Raw genomic sequence first — 25,462 nt, forward strand, 5'->3', positions numbered from 1 at the left:
TCTTGTTGCAGTAATAATTTATTGAAATAATCTTCCATGATTTTTTATCACTTTATCCATTAGCTCTAATAAGATGAGTGCTGGCTTGAGTTGAATATTAACCTCTAAAATCCTTAGTATTAAAATATGTATTTGAATCCAAAATGTTTTAGCTTTTTTACATGTCCACCAAGCATGATAAAATATTATTGCATGCTGTTCGCATTTCCAACATATATTTGAAGTACCTTTATACATTCTGTAGAATTTCTCTGATGTCATATATCAACAAGGTGTCATTTTATTAAAAAAATCTCTTTAAGATCAATTTGCAATGTAAATTTCAACCCTTTTAACCACCTGTTCTTCTATTGGTCCATCTGTATAATATAACCAAAATTCTTAGCCTACTATATGGTATATTCTTTAATCTGTTCTTCCTCCATTTCAAATTTCAACAAATGGTTATGTATTTTAACAATCACATGTTCCCTATCAGTACAGTATAATATGGAGCAAATTAAATTCTTTCTTAGTTTGCTCCATACCATAAAACTTTTTGTCCATTTTAATCTTTCTGATAACTATAAATGGTAAAACTATTGGCAACTATATCCTTCTGCTACTAATTGCTTTTTTGATAAGTTAGTAGTGTGGTTGCAAAAGGTGATCACAAGATCCTGGGACACTGCAACCATCATATATACATGCCAGTTGCCTAGTATCTGAATTTTAATCAGTGACCACAGGGATGTTGCAATAGTCATAAGTGTGAAAAACAGTCATACATCACTTTTTTCAGTACCATTGTAACTTTGTACGGTCACTAAATAGATAGTTGTAAGTTGAGGACTACCTGTAAATCAAATAAATCTATAGCAACCCTTTCCCACAGAAGTAGCTAGCTTAGGGGTAGGCAACCTTGGCTCTTCTATAATTGGTGGACTTCAAATCTCAGAATTCCTGAGCCAGCATGGCTGGCTCAGGAATTCTGGGAGTTGAAGTCCACGAGTCATAAAAGAGCCAAGGTTGCCTACCCTAGGCCATGATTTTTTTTTTTTTGTCCTCTCTGTTCATTTCATGGGACTAAGCCCCTGAACACAATCATGAATTTATGTACAGCAGTGTTTCTCAACCTTGACAATTTTAAGGCATGTGGACTTCAACTCCCAGAATTCCACAGCCAGCAATGCTGTGGTTGTCAAGGTTGAGAAACACTGATGTACAGTATTTCCTCCCGCATACTCATGGCAAAACCATTCAAGTCCACCATTGCAGTATCTTAAGGGAAATTGAAGGAAGATTTGATTCAACATAGAATAGCCAACTTTTATATGGATTAGGAAGCATATTCCTAAAACTGTTTTTGATAAATACAACAATTTCTCTTTTTGCCTCCACTTAAAAGACAAGCCAAAGCTGAAATGCCTGGTTTCTTTTCAAAACAGTAACAAAGAATTTTGCATGTAACATCCATAAAGTATACAAAATGAGATGAAAAGTTTTATTTCAGAGTGTACAGTAAAATAACTTTTTTTTCAGATTTCTTCTTATCATTAGCAAACAGCAATTATTTCTAAAAAAAAAAAGGGAGCAGATATAAAACTAGCAGAGACAACCAAATTCTAACCGCATTTACAAACTCGGCTAACAAGAAGCAGAGTTTATTTCAGACTGCAGCTATAGTAAGATTTTGCATAAAGGAAACAAATTTGTTTGCTGATCGGCTAGCCATTTCTTACTGCATTGTGGTAAAATAATGTTAAAATGCTCATCAAGGTTTTTTTTTTTCACATTTTACTCCAGCTTCTTAAAGCACCCTTGACTACATTCCAGAATAAGCCAATTTTTGCTGCCAAATAAAGAAGGAAAGCATAGTAAGTGCCTCTAACTCATTTCAAAACCAAAAGTTAAAGCTTCCCTTGAGAAGAGGCAGTTTAAGAATAAACCCTTTGGCTAATTAGGTTTAATGGGACATTGTCTTGGGAGATGTGATTTATTAGGCCAGTCCAGGCACACAATAGGCCTGCAGGGTTCAGTTTGTGGATTCTCTAACTAAATGGCAAATATCCAAGCAGTTTTTTTTAGAATATATCATTAAGGATCATTAAGAGAATGAAGGACAAACTACATGTTACACTCACAGGTCTGTAAAAGTTTGGACCTGAAAAGCATACTTAAGAGATTGAGATATTGAGTGAAGACATAGGGAGAAAAGAATACCATATATCTTTTTGTTACATTAAACCATGAACAGACTAGTTTTCAAGTTTTTATCCTTTTATTTCTTTGCATATAACATATACTTTTTTTATGAAAGCTGACCTTCCCTTTTTTTTCAGATGTTTTGCTGTTTTCTAAAAGTCTGTTACATTAATCAGGAGAATAGTTGTAGTGGATTATATATTTCATGGTTACCACATCAAACGCTATTTAAAGATTAAAAAATTGGCACATGGCATCTATACCACTTTGGGATCATTTTCTGAGATATTCACAGAAGTTCTCTTATAGAAAAGAGGTATAACATACAACACTTCTGAAAATTAGTATACTATTATCTCCATATGGAGAGGAAATATCTTTGGACATTGATTCATCGTTGAGGTCTTTCTCCTCACTGTCATTTTATGCTCCTGCTTTCCTTGGGGAAAGATAAGAAAAAAAACCGAAGAAATGCCTTAAAGTAGTCAAAGTGTTGATTGTTTACTTGTTAAAGTGGATTCACTACCAGGGCCCTTTCTTAAGTACCTATATGCTTTCCTCTAAGGTTAACACAGGATGTTTAATCATGCAATGAGTCATCAAACAAATAGTTTTTTATGCTGGAGACAATTAACCACTAATAGAAGCAAATAAACCTTTTTATGTCCTCAACGTGTAAACTTTCCATCAGCTTCTATTCAATATAACTCCTGAGCAACAGCCCCTCTTTTTATTAAATCCATAGGCAATAACTCTCTGAGCGTATAACGCCTTTGTGAAGTTATTACAGAATATGTAAGAATATATGACGGAAAGTGTTTAAAGGAAGCTGCAAATTATCAAGAGAATTGAATGGGTTAATATAATGCTCTAAAGCACACTAAAGCAGGAAGGCAAGATCGTTTTTAAAACATCTATTTTTAAACTGGTGTGGTCTTTTTCAGGATAGTTTAAAAAGTATGCTAGCTATGTGATTACATATCAAAGAGAAAATGAGGGTAAATTTACATATTCAGCAGACAATGGTTGTAAGAGCCAAATTGTTAATAAGCAATTAGTGACTTACTGCAGCATTACTATGGACAAATTTCTGAGATGTGCTTGCTGAGTATTTGGCTTTCTTCCCTATGCAATCTTTGAGGCTTTTCCAGTTGCACCTAACTCAACTGTTAAGTCATATTTCCCCTCCCCATTCCAGCACCAACTAAGGACAGTACATAAAATCTATTAAACTTGTCACCTATTATCTTGAAGGGAAATCAGGTGACTAGTAATGACTGGAAATAGAGACAGAAGAGTTCATGTTGTTCAAGTTTGGTCATTTTATCTTGACTTGAAGATGGATGGAAAACATTGTAACTCAGCTGTGTGGAAAGGTTCTTAGAATTATTCCTATTTGACTTGGAAATGGGGTCTTCTGAATAATGTCTTAAACTTGTAAGCTTTGTGAACTTTAGGAAATCAGTTAAGCCCGAGATTGAATGATGCCTATAGCCAAAGCATAATTTTCAAAGTAGTTTGTACTAAAGAAATAAATTGCCGCATATATCATTCTTGGAGGTAAGAGCTAATATCTCTTCTAAACTATAAACCACGTGGATTAGTCCCAAAAGGCAACCGTGCTTTCTTTAATACATAAACAGCATTCTGACGTTTCCACAAAATTGACCGCATGTTGTGCCCTAACAATATTGTACAATTTAGGAGTCGTTGGGTCTGCATAAAATTCGGGTTTTGCTTAGTTTCTGTTATGAAATAGGATTTTACATTAGAGGTTTTGTATTTCAGTTAGAGTGTTTTGTTTGTTGCTTGGTTTTATTTATGACCTCACCATACATACTTGGCTATTCTGCATTTACATGTATTTATATAAAGAATTTCCAGGTAGCAAACAAAAGAGTTTAGGGCAATTATTTATTACTGTAAGATATTCATAGGAAAAGAAACTGAAGGAAAAAAACAAGTACAGATACCCATTCTAATCTTATCTTATAATGATCAGGTAGGACAAATAAACTGGTTGCTTTCTCTTCTTCCTCATCTACTGGGAAATCTGTTGCTATGTAAATTGATGGAGGGTCAGAAAGCTTTGGTTTTACAAATGGAAGTAACCAAATAAGAGAGTTGGAAGGGACCTTGGAGGACTTCTAGTCCAACCCCCTACTCAAACAGGAGACCCTATACCATTTCAGACAAAAGGCTGTTCAATCTATCTTGAAAACCTCCAGTGATTGGACTATTTCTTCCTAACATAATTTTCACCAATGGGAAATAGTTTGAATGCTGAATATGATCTGGAAACTCTTTTGTTGTATGTGTATAGATGTTTTTCCAAGAGTTACTAAGCTCTTAAACCCAAAGTTATTTGTAAGAAAATAAACTGATCAGTCTTGTCCTCTGAAACTTTAACTGCTTACCTGGTAGAAAGAAGTATTGGTTTGTACATTCCACAGCTGAAAGTTATGTAGCATTATTCCTTCATCAGATCTCTGTCAAAAAACATACTCCTTGAAGGCTCAATCAACAAATGAAGAAAGATAAAGTGAGGAAGTGTTAAGATCTGCTTGAAAGTAGAAACTGTATCCCAGAAAGAGCTTTAAAAACATATGCATTGTCTCATTTTATTGCTTTTCAAAGTGTAATCATATTTTCAAACCCCCCCCCACACACACATACACGGCAAGATATTTTGTTATGGACAGAGTCACTATGATGACTCTGTTCAAATAGATTTAAAATAATAAGCATGAATGATAATCATCCAAACATGCATACTTTGGTTCCCAGTTGGAGGTTAAATTTTCCAAGGAAAACAGAAAGATGGAACTGTTATTTACTCCAGAGTATTTTTGGATGTCTTCTTCTTTTCTCCTTTCTAATGGAAATGAACCTCATAAATCCAGCTGATAGAAATAATGTATGAGTCCTCTGCAATGATAGGCAATCACAAGTTGATTTAGCAGCCTTAATTCAACTTCATTAGCCTTGCGGGAGGAGTTTTGGTAAGAGCTCTTTTTCAGATTTAATTTAGACTTCAACTCTTTTTGTGGGCAGCTAGTACTTTTCCTCTGCTTGTTCTCGGTGAATGAAATTACCTCTCTCTTCACAAATGCCAGAGGCTTCCAAGAATTCTACAAGCCCTGATTGGATTCTCAGCATAATAGCCATTTCTCTTTCACATACTCCGAGCACAAAAAACTTGTATCTTGTTATAAAAGTGAACTCAATCTCCTTTTGTTTTGACCTAAAGGGGTAATACAGAGGGACATGTTCAGAAATTGGTAAATTACCAACTGAATGGAATATAAAAGACTAACAAGGAAAAAAAATCAATCTTTAAGAAAGACACATGCCGAGTCCTTGTCTTCAGACCTCTATCAGTAGTAAATCAACCTTAGATCACCTTATATTGGTTTTCTTGTTTTTTGTTTCATAAATACAATGAATGTGAGTTAACAAAATTTTAATAGGAACAATGTTGTTGTTAACTGCGAAGTCGTGTCCGACCCATCGCGACCCCATGGACAATGTTCCTCCAGGTCTTCCTGTCTTCTACCATCTTCTGGAGTCCATTTAAGTTCACACCTACTGCTTCAGTGACTCCATCCAGCCATCTCATTCTCTGTCGTCCCCTTCTTCTATTGCCCTCAATCTTTCCCAGCATTAGGCTCTTCTCCAGTGAGTCCTTCCTTCTCATTAGGTGGCCAAAGTATTTGAGTTTCAACTTCAGGATATGGCCTTCTAAAGAGCAGTCAGGGTTGATCTCTTCTAGGACTGACCGGTTTGAACGCCTTGCAGTCCAAGGGACTCGCAGGAGTCTTCTCCAGCACCATAGTTCAAAGGCCTCAATTCTTTGGCGCTCAGCCTTTCTTATGGTCCAACTTTCACAGCCATACATCGCAACTGGGAAAACCATGGCCTGGACTATACGCACTTTTGTTGGCAGGGTGATGTCTCTGCTTTTTAGTATGCTGTCTAGATTTGCCATAGCTTTCCTCCCCAGGAGCAAGCGTCTTTTAATTTCTTGGCTGCAGTCCCCACATTACTAATATAAAAAAGGATGAAATGGGGGAAAAAGAGAATTTGGTGGAGGGAAAATAACTACTTAAACTGTGATATTTTCATATAACACAGATAAGGTTGGTCTAATGGTTAAGGCAGTAGGCTAGAGCGGAATCCCACCTTAGACATGAAAGCCGGCTGGATGACTTTGAGTCAGTCACTCTTTCTCAGCCCAACTCTTCTTACAGGGTTGTTGTAGTGAGGAAAATGGGAGGAGGAAGTATTAGATATGTTCACTGCCTTGAGTTATTAATAAAAATAATAAAGGTGGAGATGTGGTTATAAGGATGCTTCCTATTATCATATTTGGTGGTCATGCAGAGAGATAAAAGCATTTTGGATCAAAATATGGTGGAATATCCAGAGAATTTTTAGAAGGAGGGTAAAATTTACTCCGCAATTATTTTTGTTAGGCATTGTTACAGATTGTGATACAAAGGAGGTTGTATGATGTTAAATTTGATTACAGCCGCTAGGCTGTTAGTAGGACAATATTGGAAGAAGGAATCTTTGCCTACATTGCAGGAATGGTTGCTTAAAGTAGCTTATCTGGCGGAAATGGCAAAGATTTTGGCTTTCTTAAAGCAACAAACGCAAGAGAAGTTCCTTGCTGTTTGGGACAAATGGATAAAATTTATACAATTTAGATTGGGTATACAAAAATATCACATAGCTTTTTTATAAGTTTTATTTTTATATATATATAGATATTTATATATATATATATATATATATATATATATATATATATATATATATAAATTTTTTAATTTAATTTTTTATTTTTATTTCTTAATTTTTAATTAAGCCTATATTCTGCTCTGGGAAGCTCAGGGGGGGGGGAAGGGAGGGTTTTTGTGAGGGGTGGGGGATGGGGGGGTTTTATATATATGTAATGTTTAGTTTCTTTTTTGTATATGTTGTTTTTTGTTTTGTATTGTTTTTGTTTTTTTGTAAAATTTATAAAACTTTTAATAAAAAAATAATAATAATAAAGGTGGGATAAGAAAAATAATCCTACTCAAAATTGTGACATTTCCATATAACACAGCCAAGGTAGCCTAGTTATGCTTGTCATAATTTAATGTAAAGTTTTAGGGTTACTCTGTGTATCTCCATTCCTCCTTAAATTTTGCTCCTTGGCTTATAGCAGGGGTCCCCAACCCCCACGCCATGAACTGGTACCGGTCCACATGCCAGAAACCGGTTTGCACAAACAAGCAAAGCCCCATCTGCGGGATGCAGGCAGCACACAGAAACACGCCCCCTTCGGTCCACGGAAAAACCTCTCTCCATGTAACCAGTCCCTCATGCCCAAAAGTTTGGGGACCTCTGGCTTATAGGATAGATTGGTCAAAATGAAAGAGCCCATAAAAAGAAGTCTTAACTTCATCAACCATGTTTAATAGTATATGAAAGAAGATTATAGCAGGTCTCTCTATCTGCATTTCCATTATTTTGAAGTTTTTCACAAAAGCAGACTAATAATAAACTTGGAACTTTTCATAGGACTGTGGGATATGTACTATGATAACAATCTGCTAGCAGTTCCATCCCTTAATAGAGTAGGATTGATAATTAGGCAACATTTGCACTTAGCTGAAAAGGCCAAGGGAAGAATATAGTGTGGATGAAAAGACTTGTAGCTCAGCAATAAGGAATGAAATGAAACTTGACATTTAAATTCTTACAGATACATAGTCCTTATAAACACATGACTAATTATTAGCCACGAGATGCCTAACAGTGTCTACTATTTTAATGCTAAATGCTCCATTCAAAGGAGTATGTACGACACAGATATTTTCACAGGTTATTTTTCTCCTTATAGTATTAGAATAGTTGTGCAATGTGGATTAAAATTGGGAAACAGATTGTGTTAAAAGGGAGAAGAGAAAAAAAATATTCTGACTATACACACTACAATTGAAATGGAAAGATGGTGAGGAATGGACAGCCACTTAAAATCTTATGGTGGTACCCTTTACAGAAAGATCTGTCTGACTTGGAAAACACCACGCAATTCACTTTTTTAAAAAGAGGGAAAAGCGTGTGGAAGAGATGTGCCTTCTTCCCTCTGTAGAACACAAATTTACCCCATGATTTTTCAGATTATAAATTATAAATGTGCAGTGTGCTCATCTGCTATTCAGCAACCTGGGCCAAAGGATGTAGGGGGCGGGGAAGGGGGGGGGTCTCCCTTCCTTTCTGTTCTTTAAACTAGATCTCCTTTGATGTCTATACCACTTATACATAGCAATCATTACATCCCACACTCCAGCATCATTAATGCAACTACAAACGAAACAAGTCAAGTTTTGAATACCCAATGTTTTATTCTAATCACACAGATGTGAAGGGAAAACTGAACTGAGTAAAAATAAAAATACTTATGGATGGGATTGCTCCTTAGAGTAACTCTGCTTGAAAGCAAAGGGAGCCAGATATTGCCCTTCTGGCCATGAGCTTCATTCTTCAAAATCTTCTGTTTTCTCATCTCATGATTTGCAAAAAGGGAGCATACTTGGAAGGTAAAAACTAGGCCTCTGAAATATGCTTTGCAATTTCTCTGTATGTGTCTTCTCTGCCTTGATATTGGACAGGGAACTGTGTAACTATCTTCAGGGATTACCTATAGTCATTGCATTACCATTCATTTTTATGATTTATATCCTGCCTTTCTGGCAAATATATAGATCTTTTTTCCTTATATAATAATGGCCCTTAACCCTCATTCTTTGCAGTTTACCATGGCACCTCCCTAAAGGTTGAAATTTCAATTATCCAAATTAAAAAAAAACATACTTAAATTGCCTAGAATAAAAGAGCAATATAAAATTGGTCTGCGAAAATAAAAACAAACATAAAGCCACACCAATGTAATTGTACAGAAGATTGAGAAGCTGAAGAAATGCAGAATTGTGAGTCCTCACAATTGGAAGTAATAAAAAATGTTGAATAGTGTTACTGAACTTCAAGATAGGACAGATATTTCATTCGCAATCTAGGGGAAAGGAAGTTAGTCAATCGGTCAACATCAATGGCTATTATAATCTGGCAAAATTTGTAAACTTATGTTTAGGAATACAAATCTGACTCAAAAGAAAGCTCGACTTTACAATTCTTGAGTCAAAAATGAACCTGGTTTTCCTCCAACTCATCATTGCAGCCCGTAAATTCCTTCATAACTTTCTAAATCTATATACTTGCATGGAAAAATAGCAAAAGTAGATATATAGAGAAAAGATGGAAAGTAGCTTTCTCCTTAGCCTTTTTTCTATGTCCTGGTGCATTAGTTTTATTTGAGACTTGCAAGTACTGAATTCATAATGCAGTTTACTTAATGTTAGGCCCCACACGTTGTCTCTGGTATAAAAGGAAGTTTTTAATATGCAGAACTTTGAGGAGTAGAAAATTATCTGGTGTCCAGTAGCATACTTAATGTACCCCCCACATTGTGGTCTGCAGGCCCCAAGAATGAGACTATACATCTAATTTTCTTTAGGGCTTATAGTATACTCCTCTAGTTTTTGCTTATTTTCTGTTGGAAATCCCATTGCTGAATCTTGTAATGTAATCAGAGTAGATTCTGAAGTAAGGAGTAAGGAATGTGAAAGCTTCAGTGGCCTATCTCTTCTCCAAGGCAAGATGAACCTTGGTCAACCTCCCATTCAAGCTGATGTTGAATTCTCACCACACCAGTGGCTCACAACTTTTCCGGTAAACTTTACCGTGGCATTGTCCTGTATAATTTTAACGTTTCTTGTTTTATATATTTATAAAACGCTAGAGCAAGTCTTTAACACCTAGGCTATTTTGATTCTTAACACGCTGTCATTTGTCAGAAGCAGTATCAAGGCTAATTTTATGTTTTCCCTTACCCCCATGCAAAACCAATACTTTTTTAGAGTTCAAATTTTACAGCCTCTTCCTAACTCATCAATATTTATACAGGCCATTAGGATAGAGGTAAACTGGGCCCAAGTGAACAACTAAGGATAACTGGCTATAACATTGGAAGTTATGTCTAAGAAATTCAATGCAGCACTTTCCATATTTAGACCAAGTTAGGGGCAGAATTTTCTATGAAGGATAATAAGGGTTGCCATAAAATATAACTCCTGAAACTTACTGTTCATAATTTAGTTTTCAAGTTTCCCGAAGACTGCTAACTGTATTGTTTTTGAGAAAACTGTCCCAAAGATTATGAAATGTATTCAGGTCCTGCACTCTTTATGGAAGAAAATATAAAACAATGATCTATTACTTGCCTTTTTTTTTTCTTTCAACAAGAATAGCAAGCTGGATACCTGCCCCAGTCCAGTGATAGGCAAATTCAGGCAGAATGTTTAGAGGAAAGGAGTCCCTTTTTTAAATAATATTTTATTAGTTTTCTAATTTTACATTTAGGTATTTAAAAAGCAACATGGTGTCTGGGTTAATCAATGGTTCAATAACATACTAAAACCTTTAGTACAAATTTCAAGTTACAGCATCAAATATTTCCTCTCTTTTTTCCTTAATATCAACTATCTCGTATTTAAGCTAATACAGTTCTTATTATATTAACTAAGTAAAAAAATCACTATTACCTTTATCAATAAATTTTTAGCTTATACATATCTTAATTACATTTACATTCAATCTTTATAGGCAATCAATGTCTTGTTATTGGCTTTTCCCCAATTTTTAGTTTCCCATAAATATACAAATTTAATATTTGATATTTATAATTTCCAGGCTTTAGGTAACCAAAGTTTCCCTTATCTCAATTCATAACAGATCTAATATTCAAAATACACATCTTATCTACGAGTATAGTCTTGTTCTATTTTCTAAAAGTTATCTATTTCACACCATATTAAATCATCTAATTAATAATACAATATCCCCTTCAATAAATCAAAACCATTATATAATTGTCTGGGTTAATAAATCAAACATATTTATATTTTTTTTCTTTTGGGTCTAATTTTTAAATATTAAACAAATAGAATCCTTATTTTCAACTAATTTCCAAATATTTTAAATTTAGTGACCAAAATTCCCCTTATCTCAACTTCTTCCTTTAACCTTCTAATTAATAATATGAAATCCCCTCTAATAAATCAAAATCCCAATTTTCTTCAGCCTTATTCTGGCTTTCTTCCTTTGCTAACTAGCTTTCCATGTCAGTGCTTTTAAATAATCAAATAGATCTCCCTGTATTATTATATATATAATTTGAAATAGGAGAGACCATTTAGCTGCCATTTTTTGGGGAAGGACTAGCCCATTTGTGTTCATTAGATCGTCTCCCTATTATTGCAATTCCCCATGATTGTCCTGATATGTTTATCTTCCATTCAATCTGTTCTTCTTCTTTCTCCTCAGATTTCTTCTGATTTATATAGAAGGTCTTTTCCATTTTCAGTGCTGTCGCTCTCTTTTCTGGATTTTCCATTAACTGTGTTTGTTGGTCAACTGAGTCCTCTGTCTTAGTATTTGATTGTTCCACTTCTTCTGTTATCTTCTGCATTGTTAGTTCTTTGATTGTAGTCAAAATTTGGGTTTGTATATCTAAACTGGTATCTTGTTCTTTTATGTTGCATCTTATTTTGCCACAAGCTGAAAGAATGGTTTCATGTATTGCTTCCAACATGGAAAGGATCTTTTCCTGGTCTTCATCCATATTCTCTTAATAGTGTGTTAAATTGAGGACTTTAAAATCAAATGTTAAAAATAATTTTATAACTAAATATGGGACCTCTATTTCATTTATTATAGGTGATCTTTATAGTAGAAGTTGTTTGTCAAGTAAGATATTATAATCCAAGGTATTTCATCATCTCATGTAATAACCAATGTTCCTCAGATAAAGAAATAGAAAAGCAATTCCCCACATATAGCTTTGAAAGTCAGTAAAGGTTCAAGCAGGCCAGTTATGCCGCCCAGAAATTCTCTTTACAGCTGAGTTTTTCACAGGTGGTATCTATCAAGATCAAAAGAGTAGATGGATAGATTATATTCAGAAAAAATATGGGACTATAAAGTTTCATTTATTTTATGAGTAAATTTTATAGTAACTGTTGTAGAGATTTGTTTATATGACTTAATTTAAGGGGAGTTAAAAGTTAAGTATGATGTTTTTTCTTTTTTTTCTTTTTTCTTTCTTCTTTCTTCTTTTCTTTTTTTTATTATTGTTAACTTTCTTATTAATAACCCTGTACTCTGCTCTGGAAAGCGAGGGGGGAGGGTTGAGGGTGGGTGAGTGGGTGAGTGGATGGGTAATGATAATATAGTCATGGTAAATGCTTGGGCATTTCCCCTATGCTGTGTTCATGTGTGTGAGAGGGATGAGAGGGGAGGAAGGAGTAGGGAGGAAGTAGGATGGTTAGAGGAGAAGGGGAGGGGAAGAGAGTAGGAGGGGAGGAGAGAAAGAGGAGGGAAGTAGGGAAGGATTAGAGAGGGTGGACGCAGCCTGGGGAGAATGAGCATGCGGTACCAATGGTTAGGAATTTATTTTAATTGGATTGTATTTTGTATGAATAAATAGAAAATAAAAACTTTTTAATAAAAAAAAAAGGTCAAAAGAGTTTTATCTGAAGTCTGGGCTTCAAGCCAAGTCTCTTTTAGGCAATAACAAGTTGTAATACCAAACCTCACCACAAGATGTGACTGATGCCATTTAAAGTTTTTTAAGTCCAAAATTTTTATAATCTTTTTTCCAGTTTTATTTCTTTTTTGTAGATAAAAACAAAAGTCTCCAGTAAAAATAAGAAAACTTTTGGTCCCCAAGTTTCAGAAACTTATAAACCCAATTAGATTAAAATTGTTCTTTTAGTGCTTTAACTCCCCTGGGTAGTCAGTTGCTGCTGTTCTTAGAGGGTGGGGTAGAAATTCCCTTCCCTCTCTCGTCACAGGGGGGAAAATACTTTGGACAGCTTTTACAGGAAAAGAAAATACTTAAGATCTTAAAGGGAAGATCAGATCTCACCCAGTTTCATCTGTGTTGCTTTACAAGTTCTTCATGGTAAGTTTGACTTCGGCTGTCTGCAGCTTAGTGATAAGCCATATTGCCATGGCCGGTCTTTCCTCCGCCGGTTTGGAGGGCTGTCCCGGATCTAGCAGAAGGGATGCCGCCCTCCCATGATCAAGAGGGGGTCTCCTCCTTGCTCATCACTGCTACAGTGTGACGTTCGACCCTTTCTAGGGTCCCCCAGCAGAACAAAATCAAATGTGGAAGACGGAGCTTGCCTTCTAGCGTCAGCAGAGGCTGCAATGGCAAACCGGAAGTCAGGAAAGGAGTCCCTTTTATCAATATCTTAAAATGATAACAGTAAGCATAATCCCTGGCTTGATTTGGGTCAAGACCAAAAATCTAATAAATGGACAACAAATCCAAAGGAAAAGGCAAGAGACACAGAGAGGTGGAATCCAGCATTCTAAGCATGGCACAGGAAACTTAGATTGACAGTGCTGAGGCTTGGAAAACTGTTCTCAGTTTCTTCTCTCAGGGAATGAGGCCAATGTATCAAACAAGCTGAGCCTCCACCCAGTTTGAGCCAGTTTGGTCTAATGATTAATGCACCCGGTGACTATGAGTTCAAGTCCCACCTTAGGCATGACTGCCAGCTAAGTGGTTTTCGGGCAATTACCAAGAGTCTGCTAGCTGGGTGACTTTTGGCCAATTACCAAGTGGCTATGAGTTCTAGTCCTGCCTTAGGCATGACTGCCCGCTGAGTCACTTTTGACCAGTCACTTTCTTCTCTGCCCAACCCACTTAAAGTGGTTTGGGTTGAGAAGACAGAGTTAACTTTAAACACCAAAAGGTTTAAAGTCTTTTAAAATAATGCAAGGGTTGCAATATATATACTTGCAATATATAGTATACCTTAAAACTGCATGGAAGTTGTTAAAGGTTTTGTACGTGATTCAGAGCATCAGAACTCAAATTTCAAAGGCATTTTAATTTATTGGTTTTATATATGTTTATTCTGACTGTGGTAGCCAAATAAAATTATTTTGGTAATGTTTTCAATAGAAATGTCAACAACATCCACAATGTATTTATTTGATTTATATGACTACCCGTCTCACGTATGTGGTTTTGGGCACCTTACAATTAAATGGTTAAAAACAAATAAAATGCAGAATATAAAATGAAGACACATAGCAACTGAGCATCATAAAATAACCATCAACAAAAAAAAAGTCAGGCATATGACACTATACACAGAGAACTTTACTTAAATGTGACAGTGACACCCACAATTTTCTCAACCAGCAATCTTTCTGTCTTGGTCATGTGGTTCACTTAGCAACAAACTACCCGTTGAGTGATTGGGAAGCTGAGCAGGAGGTTAGAGACCTGAGAGCTGTCATGGAGTGGGGATTGAGCTCTCGTCTTTCACTCCAGCTCCTGCCAGAGTCATGAAAGGAGCCACCAACTAGGCGTCCCCAGGGCAACAGTGATGTCACTGGCTAATCCCTTCAATCTGGAAGCGCCCCATTGCTTCTGACATGAGTGCAAAAAAGCAATCATTTCACCAGAACCAGTTGCAGTTGCTAAACAAGGAATACTTGTATTAGTTTTTCTCATACCACTTTTGGAGCCCATATGTACAGGAAACCTGCCTATAGATGTAATTTTTGAAAGCTTTGCAAGGGTAAATGCAGATGTCTTAGCATTTTATACCTTGACATATGAAAAGTTGCTCCTCATTGAGACTAAACCCACAGAATTTGCTGGGGCTTTCTTCCCCAGCCTCTGAAGGTTCTTGTAGGGTTCTTCTGTTCTTGATTGCATTTGCGGACAGAAGATAGTTCTTTGGTTTGCTCCTTGGCCTGGAATGCTTCCCTTGGATTTAGGAAGCTGTCATTTGAATATTTGGTGGGATGGCCATCTTTCTGTAGAAAAGATCTGCATCCCCAAGAGTTCAGGCAGCATTACAGGTAATTCTCAACTTACAACTATTTTAACAACGGTTAGAAGTTACTGTGGTCTTGGAAAAGAGTGATTTATGACCCATCCTTGGAATTATGACTTATCACACAACCTCTACATCAGGGGTCTTCAAACTTGGCCCTTTTATAACTTGTGGACTTTAACTCCCAGAACTCCTCAGCTAGGCACGCTGGTTCAGGAATTCTGGGAGTTGAAGTCTACAAGTCATAAAAGAGCCATGTTTGAAGACCCCTGCTCTACAGTCACATCACAATTTAGGGACTTGGTGACCAGCTCATATTTATGATATTACAGCGTCTTGTGGCCAGCCAGCTTGACAAACAAAGTCAATTGACAAGCCAGATTTGCTTAATGACCATGGTGATTTGTTTAATAACCACAGTAAAAATATTTCTAAAATAGGGTCCAGTCACATGATGACTCAATTGACCACATCACTTAGCAACCGGAATTCCAGTTCCAATTTTGGTCTCAAATCAAGAACTTCTTGTATCCATTGATTACTATGGACGTAGTACTAAGGCCTATGAATCTCTCAAGAGTCTAAAAAAAAACATTATCAATTCCTCCCAATCTATGATTTATAGATTTGTGATTACTTTATGATATAATCTATATTCTATATTATGAAAAATACCTATCAACTATTTTATCTTGGACATCTACAGGAGTACTGAAAATCAAAAAGACTCCACTATGGGCTTTCATACCATTCTCATATTCTTCATACATCTTGCTAGAAAATGTCTTGTGAAAAAAATATATATCTTTTAATTGGGTCACTAATCCTTATCATTTCTTTTTCCCTGGTCCTAAATTTACCATCACCCCCTCCCCAGTTTAATAGGATGGTGGGGTCATGACTACAAAACCAGGTTTCTCATGGAAAACAGTATGTATATTTGCCCTTCTGTTTTAAATTATTTGTTTTAAATTACTGCTTACTTGTTTGTTTTTATGAACGTATATAAACGGCATCAAAAGTAATAAAGTTGCTGCAGAACAAGAGCAACAATTCTTTCAGTACAGGGAAATGTTTCCATTCCAACCTGAAATTAAAGATCAAAGAGTCAAAAGCTTTAAAAAGTCCAAATTTACAGTGTATAGATGATTTATAAAGGCCTGTATAAAGATAGAAAAAGAAAGAGAGAAGGGAAAGAGAGCGCAGGAGATCAAAAGCATGTAGGGGAACATTGCTTGGGAATTTAAAAAGCAAACAAACACCAAAATGTCAAGGAAAAAAAATCAACATTTTTATTATAAAGGTAAAATAAATTAGTGGCCTCTATAGTTCTAGCCTTAACAGGAAGGCAACATTGGTTGTTCTGTGGAAATTCCAAATTTTGATGTTATTTATTTGGCATTATTATGTGCATGTTGCTTAGCAGCCTGTTTTTGTTTCATTTTGATTAGTGTTGTAACATTGACATTTAATTTATACTCTTTTTTATGCATTTAAAATCTACTTGGAGTCTTGAACTTGCTATATCACACAATAAGAATGGATTTCAGGCACTAAGCTAGTAATACTACTAAGGCCTTACTATTTTTTTACAAGTTACTCCTGTTTAATTGTGCTGCCCTCAACATAATTTGGAAAGTATATATTTTTAAAGTTTTTAAAGTCACTTACCATTATCGAAAGTGACAGTTTCTTCAGGGATTAATTTCAAAGTTAAACATGGCCTGTTTATTTCTTTCATCAAAATATGCATGCTTGTGCAACCTTAATAGTCTTTAATCAAATTTATGGGGATCATTTGGTACTATATGGAAAAGATCAAAATGTTTTAAAGCTAAATTTCTACTTTTTGCATTAAAAATATTGAAAATTGTTGACATCCAATTGTTTAGATTAGCTGATGGAGTAGCATCAAACCTGATTTGGAAGGCCTGGCTGAAGCTCTCTACAAGAGAGGACATTCAAATAATATTGAATACAGCCTAATACAGTGATGGCGAACCTTTTACAGACTGAGTACCCAAAAACTGGCCCCACCCCACTCCACCCCCTGCTCTGCTCACACCCCGCCTGCCCGCAGGGCCACTCACCACCTTCGGGGTCCGCACAGATTGCCCAGCAGTGCCATAATGGCCCCGCCCTCTGCCCGCGCCCCGCAGCATCAACTGTGCACAATGGGGTGTAAGGGCAGAGTCTTGTCTACACTGTCTGGCTGCCATGTCCTTGGCTGCACTGCTCCGCATGGGCCACGCTCGGGAGTGACTCTCCTCCAGGGAGGCTGCTGATGAGGAGGGAGTCGCACAGGAGGCAAGGCTGGGGCAACAGCACGTGTGCCCACAGAGAGGGCTCCGAGTGCTGCCTCTAGCACCCGTGCCATAGGTTTGCCACCACTGACCTAATATTTCTCCAACCATATATAACCAGATTCCTCACATAACTTATTATTGTTACAGAATTGCAACTCAGCCCTGGAATCAATGGATTTCGTTTATCAAATCCTTCCATCTTATTGGTCTGTGCTCTTCACGCTAGCTTAGAGGTGAGTAATTATTTTCTCCTAAGGGAAGACATTCAGACAAAGGAAAAAATGTTGTTTCATTAGGCAATATTCCTTTTTGATGACAGTAAACTGAAAAAATCTGTCCAAAGACAAATGCTTTGAATAACCTTTTACAGTGGTACCTGGGTACTCATCGTTAATTGGTTCGAGAAGTACCAAAAATTGTGAGTACCAAACAAATTTTTCCCCTAAGGAATAATATAGTGAGTTACAAGGCAACCAACACTGAAAAGTTCTAGCTTCTGCAATGAGTACCAGGATGATATTTTTACATCAAAATGCACTGAGTACCAAATTTGATGAGTTTCAGAGCAGTTGAGTACCAAGTACATCACCTGTACTTTGCCCACTTCGTTGGTTCCATTGCAGTCCCATGTTCCCCTTTCAGCAGGGACATGAGACGATCCATAGCGAAGTGCTTGAATCAGACAGAAGACAGGGAGGCTTTGAAGCTGGAAACATGCAGTACGTTAATTAATTAAATGAATAAATTATGTAACTAAAATACAAGCATTGTTCTTCTAAATGTATGTTTTTGGTGCAAAAATCAATGAGGTACAGTAGTAGGCACTCTGTAACATCGAGCTGAGCCAACCCATCAGACTAACTAAGAAAAACTTCATAACAATGAAGCCTCCTGCTGATCCACATTTATTTTTCCCTAGCATCAACTGATAAATTAAGAAAGAAATTAAAATTTGCAAGCTTATATGGGAACGTATTTACTTATTTAGTTCTTTTATTTAATCTAAAGCTCCCTGGCTCCTATTGACTCTTAAGAGGCTTTCGCTTTAAAAGCAAGTAATAATAAAACATAAGAAAGAAATCATGGATGTCCAGATGAGAAAAAGCGTACCTACCAACAGACATAGTATGCTCTGAAGCTACTCTACAGAAAAGCCAGATTTTACCACCATTATAAATGTAAAAAATGCTCTTATTGGTAATTCTGTTTCTTAGAACAAAGCTACGTACATCCTGATGTAATATTATTATAGGGACAGTATCCTTTCTTTGGAAAATATGGATAAACTTTTTGAAGAAAGAGCATACTCTTGTTGGTTTGTGTGCTATTTCTCAGCTGCATGTCCACGATTTGTCTCTTGCTTTTTATTCTTAATTTGTTTTTAATGTGAAAGTCTCCTGGAATTAATAGGAGCCAAGGGACTCTAAATTAAAGAAGTAAACAAGTAAATACATTCTAGTATAGGTTTTCACATTTTAATTTATTTCTTAATTTATCAGTTGATGCTAGGGAAAACTAAATGTCTGTCAGCAGAGGGGTTTATTGTTATGAAGTTTTTATCAGTTGCACAGAATGCCGAAGCAACATCACATAGAGGAGCCAGAGTTTTAACCACAAGCAAAATCTCCAAATTTCATAGAAATACTGGGAAGCAATATATCCTGGAATATTATTCACGTTTGAGTTACAAATCAGTGATTTTTTTTCAAAGAAAAGAATAATGTAGAATTTAATATATCAAGCCTCAATCGTGTGACGAGAAGATCTAATATACCTCACATGTCTTCACTTAGTTGCTTTGTAGAAAACAATTAGCAATCTTTAGGGAAACCTAATATAATGGGTGTTGATTCATAATTTGCTACTTATACACTGATTTCTATCGGAAGCTAATGTTGTGTGTATATCTTTGAAAAATGCTATTTCACAGCCATCCATATCCTTCGATATTCACACATATTTTTATTCATCTCAGGCTGCCGAAGTCTCACTTGGGGACATTTTGGAAGTGAAAACCAAGCTATTTTTCCCCTCTAAATTGCATTGCCAGTAAAACAAAACAAAATCAATCACAGAATTACTAATAACGTAGAGAGTTTTATTTGAAAACATTAAGATTTAAAATTCTGCATTAAGAAATGCCAAGGGGATATGGCGGGTATATCGTATGTGAGAGGATGTGTGTGAGGGTGTGCATTTATTTATTCGTTTATTTATCCGTTCATTTGTTCTCTTGAGCAATTAATTTGGTTTACCCTTAAAATATCTTTTGTATTTTGTAAACTTTATATGACCTTAGAGATGATACTGTGCTCTGACCCAGATGGTGCTTACAAATGAGTGGGGGGGGGAGAATCTGTCATTTAGCCCACTACAGGGGGTCAAAGCAGGAAGAGCACATCAGTTTCTATGGACTTGCCTTTTTCTGTTTGCATTACACTTTTGGCACAGTCAGGATTCCCTTGCGTTAATTGCTGTAGTACAGTGAAATAGACGGTCTCTGGCAAAAGATGACACTTACGAAATGGACTGCCATCTTGCATAGGGATACATTAAGCAGAAGGTACAGTTTCTAAAGAAACAGCTGAACAAGGCAAGTGTTGAAACACACAACAAAGGCAGTTTTCCTTTTACAGCAAAAGAAAGAACATTTGTGATGGAAACATTTTTCTTTATCCGTATATTTCCTCTACAAAATCCTTACAAATGCCACTCCAGCTGGGAAAGGTCTACTACAGCAACTCATTTCCCAAAGTTTTTTGCAACATGAGATGACTTCTGTTGCCTTCCCCCATGCTGGCAAGTAGTATTTTTTATCCCTTTCTCTCCCCAAGTCCCAATGCATTTAAAGTTGTGAATATTTGTTCCCAGTGCCATCGTGTTAACAAAGTGCCTCATGCTCCCAATCCACATGTTTCCTGCAAGACCTACTATCCCTGGGAAGCAGTTGCAGCTTTATGCTGTTCGTTTCTTGGGAATGTCTGATCATTCTTGAAACACAACATACAGAAGCAGAGAAGAATGGTACTTAGTAGACAATGTGCATGTAATTAAGCTAGCAAGAGATAATTTCCAAGTGCATTTGTTACGATACGTGGTAGGTGCAGTGAATGGAAGGGCTGTTAGCGAACCGATTGCTTGAATATGTCTGAAGTGTCATTACAATAAGGGGACACCATACAAAAAAAAATGGGCTAGCTATAACTTTGGGAAACTGTTGTTTTGTTGTGTTTTAATGTTATATGATATTGCTAATGATCAAATAAATGTTGACAATAAATCCAAATAGGGTACTGTGTGGTTGAAATGGTTCGTTCTTAGGCTGTCTTTGTAGAGAAAGCAATGTTCTTTCATGCAGCAATGATATTTTTGTTTTTTTGTTTTAATTAGATCTTTGCTCAAAGTACAGTGAAGTGCCTTAGAAGGAAATCCATACTTCTTACTGGTTACTTGGAGTATTTGATAAGGCACTATTACGGCAAAGATAGAAATGACCCTGAGAAGCCACTTATAAAAATAATCACACCATCCCACCATGAAAAAAGAGGATGCCAGCTCACCTTACTTTTCTCTGTTCCAATCAGAGATGTTTTTAAAGAGCTGGAAAAACGCGGCGTCGCTGTAAGTAGCCTAGGTTTATGTTGGAAACTTCAAAAATGCTTTTATTTTGTGGAAGTGGCCATCTTAATTTTAGAATAGCATTGTCGTTATAATAGGCAGGGTAGAATAATCAAAACAAAATAAAGTTTAAAGTAGCATTTCACAATTCATAAATATTGAGAGTTGACCTTGTGGTTTCAGGGAGCAGAAAGTAGAATATGTGAGATGCATTTGCTGGGTCATTGCAGTGGAAGAATCACTTGAGAGTTTTCAATAAGTCATAAAATTACGACCAAGGTTGAGCTACACGTCCCTGTAATAAATATGCAACAATTTGGGGAAAATTGGAACTGGGTAATGTAAAGTTTTGGGTGGTTATACACAGTGCTTTTTTTGTTAAAAAAAAAAAATGTGCTGAAACTCACACACGTCATACAACCCGCCTTGCCTACCCTACAAGGTTCTATCCAAAAAAGGTGCCGGAACTCCGTTCTTGGCGTTCTATGACAAAAAATGCCCTGGATATTCAATAGCATTAAATAGTATAAAGCAGGAGCCAGCAATTCTGGGAGTTGAAGTCCACAGGTCTTCAAAGTTGCCAACATTGGACACTCCTGGTCTAAAGGTTGGTTGGTTGGTTGATTTCCTTCCTTCCTTAAAAGTAATTACTTTTTTTTTAACCATATCAGACAATTCTTTCAAAATATTATCCAAAGAAAATGTCCCCTGAAAATTATGCTGTGTAATTTAATAATGCAGCTTTTATGAACCTTGTGTGAAAGGAAAATTGTGCTCTGGTGGATTCTGGTTCCTTCCACTAGCAGAAAGACAACTCTGGTTCTATCTAATACATTGGAATTATGAGACTTATTAGATTATTATGTTTCCAGTTTTGTGATTAATGGAAAAGATGAGCGGTTCACTGGGATTATCATTTCACCCAAGAACAAAGTAATGATTGGAAAGACACATTAAAAATAAGGGTGTTTTTTTTTTTTTTTTTTTTTTTTTGAAGTTGAAGTCCTAGTGCCAATCATGTAATGGTCTTGAAAAACAACATGGAAATTATTTGTCACTGTGTTCTTCCAGATGATAAGGCAAAAGATTTGTAGGACAGTATGGTGACTGATTAGTATTCTAAAAGAAGCACACAAATGTTACACATGCGATTTTTTTGTGTTTTCACTTTGACAAACCAACACAAAGGCGTTAAATTTATGGAATATTTATCTGGGTGTTTTGCAGTGCGACATGCGGGAACCTGACGCTCTCCGTGTTGCCCCAGTTCCTCTCTACAATACTTTCCAGGATGTGCACACCTTTGTGGAAATCCTAGAATCTGCAGTTGCAGCTGCAAAGCAGACTGCAAACTCGAAGTCGCTTTCCTGATCTTATTGACAACATAAATGTATCTTTGTCCTCTTCTCCTGGCCAAATGCATCGGAGATTTCGAACATCTTTTGGGGGGCGTGGGTGGAATTTCTTCCAGATTGGGCCTTATTCTACTGCTTTACTTCCAATGATTAATTCACTTTCAATATTGGATTGTAATATGCTTTCTATTAAAACTCATGCTTTCACCCACTGGAAGTTTTGTGTGACATCATTATGCAGAATAGGACTTTTGATTGTTCCTGTTTAATGTGATATCTTTCTGTGTAAACGCAGTCCATGTTAAGTGGCAAGCAGCCACCTTTCTCCCTGAGTTGCCTGGGAGGGGCTTTTGCCTGCACATAAAGAGTAAAAACTTCTTGACAACTTTGTGCTGTCACCATGAATGGCTAGCAATTCACTGACTTCATATTGTTACCTTAAGTACACGAGGGGCCATAACTCTTGTTCAGGTATCGAGATCTGTTCTTAAAGGTGTTGTCCAAATATTGATACCTTTTAGGTATGATGTATTTTACATTTGATTTGTGATTTAGATTGAATAAAATATTGTCAGAGTATATTAATATCTTAAACATTTCATATTCTTCAGCTTATATATATAAATGAAGTATGTAAGAGTTCATGAAGGATTTGTAGACTCATAAAATGTATAAGTTGGAAGGGTCTTGTGGTAGAATCACTAGCCAAAGGAAAAGGGGAGAATGAAAAGGCATTCCAGCATGGAATCACTCAGTGGGAGGAAATGAAAGAGGCCGGACTATTGATGTCTTTATCTACCATTTCCCAAGGAAATGCAGTCAGTCTGGTGAGATTCTTGTAAATGGGTGATCAACAATAAAGAAATTGCTTTGGCCTACAGATTGTTCTGATTCCTTGTGTCTGACAAATCTGTGGGTTCTTTCAGTGTAGGAATCCACCAATGGTATTTAGTCCCCAATTGAAAACCTCCAAAGAGGAGGGTCAACCATTGTTTTGGAGACATTGTTTCACTGCTTAAAAGCTCCTTCATCAAAACATTCTTCTTAATATTAAGATTGGTTATTCTTTCTTTTAAATTCAACTCACTGGTCCTTGCCTATACAAACTTTTCATTGAATTGTTCTGCATGTTTCTGATCATGCATGTGGCATTATTAATGGATAGAGTTTCTAGAGCAGTTTTCTAGGCCTGATGGGCACTGATATTTGAGAGACTTAATGCATGCTTCAGCATATGCTGGGCTAATGGTTTCCACTTCCTCATTTCACCTGGAAGCTGTTCTGTGCTTTATCTTCTGTTAGGACCTATATTAGAAACTGCTTTCCCCAGCTTGACAAAGATTGAGAGTTGAATATCAGATTATGCTAGTTTTTGCCCAATGACACTATCCTATCTCATCATGCTGTTGAATATTAGCTAGTGAAACTAGTGTTTTATGTGTGTGTGTGTGTGTGTGTGTTTTCTGAGGTTTTCGCGGGTGTTTGTATGTAGGTCTTTGGTTATTCGGGTTTTCTCCCACGTAAAATTGGAAGTGTCTTGGCGACGTTTAGACGAAGTCTCATTCGTCATCTTCAGGCCATCTCTATGGCTTCTCTGATTATTTTATATTGCTATTTTATAGCAATGCAGTTCACCATTTTAAACCCCCCTGCAACTCAGACTAACCTGAGCACAACAAAGCCCCCACCCAAACAGAACACTCCCCCAGCCAATCAGAGCACAGCCAAGCTCCTAACCAATCAGAACACATCTCCATCCAATCAGAACACAGCCAAGCTCTCATCCAATCAGTTCATACCCCCACTGGTAGTTAAAAGGAGGAAATAGCTACAATCACAGCTACAATTGTTCCTAGAAGCAAGAAGCTGAAAGCACCAGCCTGAAGATGACGAATGAGACTTCGTCGAAACGTCGCCAAGACACTTCCAATTTTACGTGGGAGAAAACCCGAATAACCAAAGACCTACATACAAACACCCGTGAAAACCTCAGAATGAATATATATATATATATATATATATATATATATAGAGAGAGAGAGAGAGAGAGAGAGAGAGAGAGAGAGAGAGAGAGAGAGAGAGAGAGAGAGAGAGAGAGAGGTGGGGGGGTGGGGTAGAATAGTTGATCTCAGATTCTAAATCAAAAGCATTTTTCATAGCGGGGCATAAAGAAGTGTAACTGAGTTCTTGGGAATGCAAAGCACCATTGAACAATGATTAACACAAACACGAAATGTTCTTTTAGTTTTATACTTTACTGACTTGTTTAGCTGTTGCTAACTTTGAGACAAAATAGTATCCTATTTCAATTAATTTCCTTGATATTGTAATATTAGTAATGGGCTATTTGGGGTAGTTTTCTATCAGGGTAGCAATTATGATTTTATTCTTAACTTTTTTACAGAATGAATCTTACGATAATACTCAAACTTAACATTAGGTGTCAGCATTTTACATATTATTTCATGAGAACCAAAGTACCCGAAAGCTGTAGCAAAATGATGGAAGTTTCAAACTTTCATTTCTATAGCTGTCAATTAACATCTCTGAAATAAAAATAAAACACACCATGTTTCTCGAGTGCTTAGCTCTTTACATACGAAACACAATGTAACATCAACATGTTAAATAAAGAACCATATTGTACTTGATTTTGTAATGTTTTGGAAGGATTTTTTTTGGCTAACACAACACATGAAGAGCAAAAAGGAGAAAAGCAATAGAAAGATATGGAAAGGAAGCCCACTGTGCATTCCAGAAATGGAGAAAGAAGAAAAGAATGATTGATGACCAGGATGCATTGCTTGGCCTCATCCATTCTATCCAAGCCTTCTTTGAGTTGAGGCTCTGTTTTCATTCCAATCTACATTCATCACAGGTTTGGGAAACATTCGCAGCTAGAGGTGTGGGTCATGCAGATAGTTGTGGAAGTATTTGGGTTTACACAGTTACAATCTACATCCCGTGTCCTTTCTTGCAAGCCCCCATTTCAGAGCTCAGTATTTTTGCATGGAAAGGAAAATTGATG

At 36.5% G+C, this 25,462-nt stretch overlaps 1 protein-coding gene across 3 annotated transcripts in view; it reads left to right on the forward strand.

Moving 5' to 3' along the window:
* The window catches only part of KYNU (kynureninase), a 119,093-nt gene extending 96,448 nt beyond the window's left edge, over positions 1–22,645 (forward strand). For all 3 annotated transcript variants that reach the window (XM_039338231.1, XM_039338228.1, XM_039338229.1), the window contains 4 exons: positions 16,033–16,085; positions 17,609–17,694; positions 20,852–21,082; positions 22,307–22,645. In XM_039338231.1, the coding sequence (XP_039194165.1) occupies positions 16,033–16,085; positions 17,609–17,694; positions 20,852–21,082; positions 22,307–22,450 (514 nt within the window). In that variant the 3' untranslated portion in view covers positions 22,451–22,645. The remainder of the gene's footprint in view (positions 1–16,032; positions 16,086–17,608; positions 17,695–20,851; positions 21,083–22,306) is intronic.
* Positions 22,646–25,462: the final 2,817 nt, after the last annotated feature.

Source organism: Crotalus tigris, unplaced genomic scaffold (assembly GCF_016545835.1).
Source record: "Crotalus tigris isolate CLP2741 ecotype Arizona unplaced genomic scaffold, ASM1654583v1 scf7180000017694.5664430, whole genome shotgun sequence".
Taxonomy (NCBI): Eukaryota; Metazoa; Chordata; class Lepidosauria; order Squamata; family Viperidae; genus Crotalus; species Crotalus tigris.